This window comes from Orycteropus afer, unplaced genomic scaffold (genome assembly GCF_000298275.1).
Source record: "Orycteropus afer afer isolate SDZICR_OR568_19922 unplaced genomic scaffold, OryAfe1.0 scaffold00153, whole genome shotgun sequence".
Taxonomy (NCBI): domain Eukaryota; kingdom Metazoa; phylum Chordata; class Mammalia; order Tubulidentata; family Orycteropodidae; genus Orycteropus; species Orycteropus afer.
This window is the reverse complement of record NW_006921740.1, coordinates 3,730,127-3,738,848: the sequence shown is the minus strand read 5'-3', so window position 1 is coordinate 3,738,848 and position 8,722 is coordinate 3,730,127. Positions and strand designations below refer to the sequence as shown.

At 38.0% G+C, this 8,722-nt stretch overlaps 1 protein-coding gene across 1 annotated transcript in view; it reads left to right on the top strand.

Moving 5' to 3' along the window:
- Positions 1–3,241, top strand: part of CLOCK (clock circadian regulator) — a 76,364-nt gene extending 73,123 nt beyond the window's left edge. The window contains exons 19-20 of the mRNA XM_042781700.1: positions 2,050–2,305; positions 3,059–3,241. Of these exons, the coding sequence (XP_042637634.1) occupies positions 2,050–2,305; positions 3,059–3,241 (439 nt within the window). The remainder of the gene's footprint in view (positions 1–2,049; positions 2,306–3,058) is intronic.
- The last annotated feature ends 5,481 nt before the right edge of the window (positions 3,242–8,722 follow it).

Sequence of the window (8,722 nt, the reverse complement as noted above, 5' to 3'; positions counted from 1 at the left end):
TCTTGATGTCATCCCACAATTCCTCTAGTTTTCGGTCATTGGTGTTCAGTACATCAAATCTGTTCTTTACATGGTCTCTAAATTCAGGAGGCATATAATCAAGGTCATATTTTGGCTCTTGTGCACTTATTTTCAGCTTCAACTTAAATTTGCTTATGAGCAGTTGATAGTCTGTTCCACGGTCAGTTCCCAGCCTTGTTTTGGCTGAAGATACTGAGCTTCTCCATTGCCTCTTTCCACAGATGTAGTTGATCTGATTCCTGTGTACTCCATCTGGTGAAGTCCACGTGTATAGCCGTTTATGTTGTTGCAAAAGGTATTTGCAATGAATAAGTCATTGGTCTTGCAAAGTTCTATCATGTAATCTCCAGCAGTATTTCTATCACGATGGCCATATTTTCCAACTACCAGTGATTCTTGTTTCTAACTTGGCATTCCAATCACCCGTGATAATCAATAATTCTGGATTGCATATGTGATCACTTTCAGACTGCGGAAGTTCGTGAAAATCTTCAGTTTCCTCATCTTTGGCTTTGGTGGTTGATGTGTCAATTTGAATAATAGTAGTATTAACTGGTCTTCCTTATGGGCATATGGATATTATCCTATCACTGCAGCATTGTACTTCAGGATAGATATGGAAGCATTCTTTGTGACGAATGCCACACCATTTCTATTTGTCATTCCCAGCATAGTAGATCATGTGGTTGTCTGATTCAAAATGGCCAAACACAGTCCATTTCAGCTCACTAATGCCTAGGATATTGATGTTTATACGTTGCATTTCATTTCTGACAACTTCCAATTTTCCTAGATTCATACTTCATGTATTCCATGTTCTAATTATTAATGGGTGTTTTCAGCTGTTTTTTCTCATTTTGAGTTCTGCGACATCAGCAAATGGAGGTCTCAAAAGCTTTACTCCATCCACATCAAGGTCAACTCTACTCTGAAGAGGCAGCTCTTCCCCAGTAGCATTTTGAGTGCCTTCTGGTCTGAGGGGCTCATCTTCCAGCACTATCTTGGACAGTGTTTCAAGGCTTTTCATAAAGTTTTCCAGTAATATATTAGAGTGTTTCACTGCTATTCATATGGACTATTCTTTGAGAAGTAGATGGCCCCTTCTTTCTTCTGAGTCTGCCTTCGTCTGGAAGCTGTGCTGAAACCTGTTGACCAGGGTGACCCCGCTGGTATTTGAAATACCTGTGGCATAGCCTCCAGCCTCACAGCAATACACAAGCCAGTACAGGACAACAAACTGATGGACGAGTGGTAGATTTTAAGTTAAAATCCTGTTCATTTCCAGAGTGTAAAGAAGCTGCAGGATCATGGAGGCAGCGAGAGCAGGAAAAATTGAAAAAGCCCAACTTCCAGTGCTAATATTCTGAAAGGAAGCGCTCTGATTGTGCTCCATAGAAATGCAGACTGGTTGTAATGTCTGAGGAAAAAGGCATCAGTCTAGAATACTGATGTGCATTTTGCAGGATGTGACTTGGCAACTAAACTATTTGTTAATCTATCCGATTTTTGAGGGGAAAAACATATTTCAACAAACACTTGAGGGCCTGTTGAGATGCATATGACATAGTCCTTGTCCCAAGAGAAATATCAGGCTGTAAAGGCAATAGAAAGGTAAACGAGTAAATTTGATGTAATTAATACTTAGTAAGTGTTCGGAAAGGAGGAACTGAGCAGTTTTCTGGATTAAGGCGCGAGCCGTTTAAGAAAATGTGGTCAAGGAAAACATCACAGAGGAGATAGTTGGCCTGAGTCTGAAAGAGCTTGGCTTTGGGTTTGCATGTGGCAGGGTGTCATGGAATGGTATTCAGACAGAGAGCAGCATATACAGCTCTAACATTCTGTGTAAATTTTTTTGTATAACTGGTATCCCAAAAGGAATTTTTAATAACATGAAACAAAACCGTAACGGAATAGCTTTTTTTTTTAAAATCAAAAGCTGGCACTGTTGTATTATCTGAGGCATTCAACCATTCCCTTTGGAATGTATACCTTGTGCCTTGACTCTGCTGCTGCTTTCTTTTCTCTCAGATTTTCTCAAGGTCAGCAACTTGTGACCAAATTAGTGACTGCGCCCGTGGCTTGTGGGGCAGTCATGGTTCCTAGCACTATGCTTATGGGACAGGTGGTGGCTGCCTACCCTCCTTTCGCTGCCCAGCAGCAGCCCCAGACGTTGTCCGCAGCCCAGCAGCAGCCACAGCAGCAGGGTTCCCAGGAGCAGCCACTTACTGCAGTTCAGCCACCATCTCAGGCTCAGCTGACCCAGCCACCACAGCAGTTTTTACAGGTAATTCTCCCCATGGGGAAGCTGTCCCAACACACTGATGTACAGAAATCGAACATTGAAATGACCAGTTCTGTAAAGTATCCGAAAAATCCATAAAAGCTTATTGTACACTTAGGATCTCTATATGTTTAAACTCATTTAATCTTCATAAAAATGCAGTATGGTGGGCACTATTATTATCCCTATTTTTTAAATGAAGAAACTGACACCCAGAGGAAGTAAAGAGCATGCCCAATTCACACATCTAGTAAAGGCTCAGCAATAGTTCAAACCCCGCCAGTCTTCCATAGGGCTTATGCTCTCGGCCACTTACACTGCTGCTCTAACCAACTGAATGAGCCTGTGTGCACAAGGCGTTGTCCATTTGCCCTCATGTTTCATATTTCATGGCTTTGTTTAAATTTTATTATCTGTTTAAAATGTGGACCTTTAAGATACAGAAACTAAAAGAATGTGTGGCTTGTTGCCAGACATAGATTGCTTTCTTTACCATAAGCTCTCCAGCTCAGATTCCTTAAAAAAATGAAATTTTTGTTATACATAGTTTCAGAAATTCTTAAGAATTTTCCAAAATATGATTCTTAAATGAGAAAGCAAAGTCTGTGTCAGTTACGTGGAACTTTAGGATTTTGTCCCTGTGGACAGTAGAAAACTTGAGTAAATCTTATGTGGATAATATAGTAAGGGTAGAGCGTATTACATAACCTTTTTTTTTTTTTTTTTTTTTTTTTTTTTTTTTTTTTTTTTTTTAAGACTTCTCGGTTGCTCCATGGGAATCCTTCAGCTCAGCTCATCCTCTCTGCTGCATTTCCACTACAACAGAGCACTTTCCCTCAGTCACATCACCAGCAACACCAGTCTCAGCAGCAGCAACAGCAACTTAGTCGGCACAGGACTGACAGTTTGACTGATCCTTCCAAGGTTCAACCACAGTAGCACACACGCCTCCTCTGACAGCAAGGGAGGAAAGAGTCGGCCCATAAAGAGTTGCTCAGATGATCTGAGAATGGGAAGAAGGTACCAGCAGCTTCAGGAGATACAGTATTAAGTGTTCTAGTTCCTGAAATTAGTTGGCAGGGAAAATGCTGCCTAGTGCTACAGATGTACATGAAATACCAGCCAGCAGATGATCATAGGGGCGGAGCCAATTTTGACAGTGTTGTAGTTTCCCAGATATTTTTTGATGGAAAAGAGTATATTGCCAAATATTAAGAAGCTCAGCTATGAAACATGACCTCCAGTGAATTGAAAAGGCACTAACAATGTTAGTAACTTTTAGTGGTTCTGTGCCTGTTATCAAGTGTTACAGAGGACACACCACTGCCATGTCAGGGGTTTGCTTACAATGATGCCATGAAGACAGTCCAGTAAACTCAGTAGAGACCCTCCCCAACCTTACCCTCTTTTCAAATAATGGAACAGTAATTACTTTCAGAATGTTGTGTGGGTTCAAATTCTCTGTTGTACAGATGCTGTAAAAATACTGTGTATATGTCTGGATAAAAGGAGAGAAAGTGATACATTTTGTATGCTGCATGAAAACATTATCTCTTACAGGTAGGAGTACATTTCATTAGATTCTGACACCATGTACAAACTAATATATCCTCTGTATTCCCTTTTGTTTACAACACGATAGTGATCTATTCAGTTTTCTGGGGCACAAGTCTTTTGCTCATACTTTAGCTGTGATGTCACAGTTTGTTCAGTGAGGTATGATGTGCTGCTGGAAATGGATTTTTTTCAGGTTAAGTTATTGATACAACAGGATTTTCACGTTATTCAGAAAAACCCTCATTTCATTCTTTTTCAATTATTTTGTTTGAAAATAGGATTTGCACTGCTTTATTTTAGATGGTTGGGAATTTTGATCACATATTTTAATATAGTTCATAGTTGGAAATATATGTGTAAATGGTTTCCAACAAGCCTAAAAGTAATTTCAAGAATGTCTCAGTTATAGGAGTAAAATTTGCACAGAAAACACATTTTAGGCACTTTTTTAACATTCTCAATGGTGGGAATTTTAACTTTTAGGATATGTTGGAATCTTTTTTATTATCCTTCACAATTTCAATGCTTCTTTTAGTCAGAAATGATTCAGGGTTATTTGAGGGGAAAAAAGCCCATAGTGCCTTGATTTTCATTCAGGTGATAATTCACCATCTTGAACTCATTGTCTGGTTTCACTAGCAATTTTGAAACCTTAGTACATTTTTAACAGCATGTGGGTATCAGTGTTATTATTCTCCTAAGTTCCAATTAAGACTGCTTAAGTCTCTTGGACTGGAGGTGCAAATAATTTAGAAATAAAAGATTATCTCCTCCTACCAGAGTCAATAATGTGGTCCCAAAATTGTTTCCTTAAATTAGCATGGTAACTTCGTTTAAAGCTAAATAATCATATAAGAACTGCCAGTAAAAATTTTCTCAAAATGAACTTGATTTTCCTATAAAGAAAAAAGAAGGGGCAGGAATTGGCTTTGCCTTCACTACAACACTAGGCTGCTGTAACTCATATGCTTCCTGAACATGAGCTAAGATTGCATATGGCAGTATCACATCTTAAAGGTAATAAATTCTAACAAATAACATACACTTTTTAAAACACATTTTATAGACTTTATGGTACTGATAATAAAATTCACATCTACAGAGCAAAGGAAAATACCTGACTAGAATACAGAAAGCTGTCACTCTTACGAGGACAACAACCTACAATAAATCATAGTTGACCTTACACTATTCCGAGTTGAGGTTGCTAAAAATTTCAAGCAATTAAAATAACTTAATGCAGAATTGCTAGAGAAAAGGATTAGTGAAAATCTCAGTCATTCTTAAGACTTTCCTGTCCTCAGCTTTACCATCACCTTTGAGGTGTATACTTAGTCTTTCTGTAGAAAAGGATACCTGGCCACACACTTAAATCAGAGAATTAATGTTGAAAATAAAACAACCAAAGAAAGCTGGTACCAATCCTTCTATAAAGGAAGCATGATACTGATGATTAAGTATCAAGGAATTCTTATATGATCATCCAGGAGAGATTTCTGGCATTTCTGTGAATGTCAAGAATAGTTGTTCAAATGTGTGTATTTGAGCATATATATGTGCAGACAAAACTGATGTTATAGAATATGGTAACATTTTCTCCCCTCTTCAAATTGCCTTTCTAAACCTTATCATGCCATTCCATTTATATATGAGTTGTGCCTCATTTATTTATTTGCAGGATTTAGTGATACAGATTTAGATAACAAAAGATAGAACTATTACATTAAGGCTTAGTCTAAGTCCCGTATTTTTCAAAAAGGTGGTATACAGTGAGTACTGTGTACTTAGGTTAACAGAAGCAAAGCATAAGCAGCCACAAAGTAAATCTGTAGACTGTTTATTTACTCCCATTCTCCTCCCCTAGTCCCTTCAGAGGAGCTCTAGTGGCATAGTGCTTAAGGCATCTGACGGCTAACCAGAAGGCTGGCGGTTCAAACCCACCAGCCACTCCTCAGAAGGAAGACTGGGCAATCTGCTTCCATAGAGATACCGCCTTGGAAACCCAAGGAAGGGTTGCTTAAGAGGAGGATTCGACTCGAAAGCAGTTGGTTTGGGTTGGTTTGTTTTAAGGCCCTTGAAGTATTTTTTATCCTCAAAAATATTTGGAAAGAAAATTAGAATTTTCCTTTATAATTCCTGTTTTTCCTCAACTCATTTTCTCCTCCTTAGAATTAACAATAGGTAACTTTAAAGGAGCAGCTAGCTGCTTTTCCTTTGCTGTCAGTATGAAGTGTTGGTGGAAGAGCAAGTAAGCATTAACTGCCTCTTAGCTCCTCCTTTTTTTCCCTCCTGTTTCTCTTGAACTTGAGTTGCAGAGCTGTCCTGGTCCCTCCCCCGTGAATCAAGACTTGAGCATTCAGATGAAGATGCAGCAGTTGTCTGTTCTTCATTTATGTATGTAGCCAAAGTTGTAAATTAAAATCCCAAATTTGAAACATGAGGGTACCGAATGAAAACAACCTTTAGCTACTTAAAAACTGGATTTGTCCCTCTGCTTTAGTCTCACAAATACTTATTTTTTTCTTAAACATTTTATTCTGAGTGGCACTTTTTAGGTATGCAAGAAACTGCTGAAGATAAGGGAAAAATGCTAGCTGCTCTGCAGTTACCTTGCTCTGGGCTACTGTGGTACTGGGTGACTGAATCTTACTCAGCAACTAATAGACTGCTCTACAAGAGTTAATAATGAAAACTGCTGCTGAGAGTGGTATCCAACCAAGATACTCCAGTTAGAGTGGAAAATATTGGAGGAAAAGTGAATGGGGGGGGGTGAGAATGTAAATACATACTAGAATTCAGTCTCTGAACTCCATTCTAAATTGGAGTAATTTTAGTACTGTGCTTTGCTTTGTCACTTAAATCTGGTTTAGGAATGTCCTAGAGAGAGAAAAGGATGCCAGTGATTTTGAGTAGTTTGTTGTACTCACGTCAGAATAGAGAAAATGTTATTTGGATTCTGCACAAGTGCTGTAGCTGTTGGTCATTGCCTTAAAGCCGTCTGCTTGAAGTTAGTTATGAGCACTGAAGCAGTCCAGCTTTATAAAGGGTGTGTGAAGGGAGACGAACCCTTGTTCACGAAGCCTTAGTTAGAAAGGGGCACTTAGAACAGAACTCTTTCCCCTGCTTTGTACAGACAGGCAAAGATTCTTTTAGACTGGGTATTACTCAATGTGTTTTACAAGGTTTTGCTACACTGAGGCAAACATTAAGTGGAATGCAAATAGCATTTTACTCTACTATTGCTTGTTTCTACTTTTTCCTCTCTTTACATTTGTTTGGTGATTAAAAGTTTGTTGATAAACATTTTGTGTAAAACTCATTCAAGTCTATAACCTTTCCAGCATCTGCAACCCTGTTCTTAGTCCCACAGGATTCAGTGTTGGAAGGTGTAAACACTGGATATTAATATTGTTGAATGAGTCTAAACAGGAGTAGGCTGATGAGAATTTTTAAATGATGGAAGAAGAAACAGCACAAGGGCACTTGCCATCTTCATAGCAAACGGAGAAAAAGAACCTTTTTTTGTTTGTTTGGATTTGGTGAGCATTCTTCTAAAAGGAGCTTCTGAAGTAATTGCAAAGGAAAAGAGTCTAATATTTTTATAGCATATTTAATATATTTGTATATAATAGCTCTGAGTATACTAGGGACCCTTCTAATTTTTTTTGCCATAGCGCTAGTATAGCCTCATCTGCATGGTAATGTGCCTATTGTCAGCCTACCAAATAGTGCTGCTGCTTTCTGAGACAGGTGAGAAGTCGCAACTCTCATGCCTGGGGATCCTTTATGAGGAATAGCACACACAGAAAACAACATACCACAGTCTAGAAGCATCATTTTGAAATGTAACAAGCACTTTATTGCAATTACTCATTTTGATAAAAGTTTATTATCTTAAGCATTAACTATTTCTAAAGGATCCCCCAATCATCACTTAGGTGAAATTATAAAATGACACATTTCTGAGAAATGTTTAGATCCAGTGAACCATAGTAGGTTTATGGGAGTGATTTCAAGATAGCCAAATGACCTTTGACTTTTGTTTTTGAATGTGGTAAAGAGATTATAGATGCTTTGTTCCATTTAGACACTATTGTAAACCTATCTTGCCTACTGTGTGGACACCAAAAGAGACCAATGAGCCTGTTTATTTTCAGAGGTCTATGAAAATTTCTTCAGTATGAGTAGATGTAAAGAACTAACCTAAAAGTGATTGGTAGTAATATTCTAGAATACGATAATCTCAAGAATTATTCTGAGTGTTTTAAATGTGCCCTGAAATGTTGGCATGTCATTTCAGCATTTCCATTTGAATTGCTCTTGTAATACTTTTGCACAAAAAGGACAGAAGAATACTACTTTGGTTAAAGAAAACTGTATAATTTGGTATTATTTTAATGTCTCCTATGGAAACAATGGGGGTGAAGTTTGTTGGTATACTTTTAATTCAGGATATTTAAAACAGTGTTGCACCGCTCATACGAAATTAAGCAGACTTGGAGATACTTAAAAATTAAAATACTTTCTTTCCATATGACTGTTTTGCGTATCTCCCCTCCCCATGTGGTAATTTTAACACTACATTCCTTGTTTTTCTTAAATAAACAAATACTTCGCAGGTTCTGTTTTGAGTATTTAACCATATTTTGTAAGCTCTCTGGGTTTTCCCACAGAAATGCTCTTTAGTGAAATAGGATTTTTTTTCTGAAGAGATTATTAGGTGACCATCACCACCACCAGCAAACACTGAGGTGCTGCATTAAGTGACAATCAAAATAGTAAGTATGTATGGAAGAATGTAGAGAGGTTCAAAGAAGCAATTGCTTTGAAAGCAGTTCTCTGAGTTTCTTGAATAAAAAAATG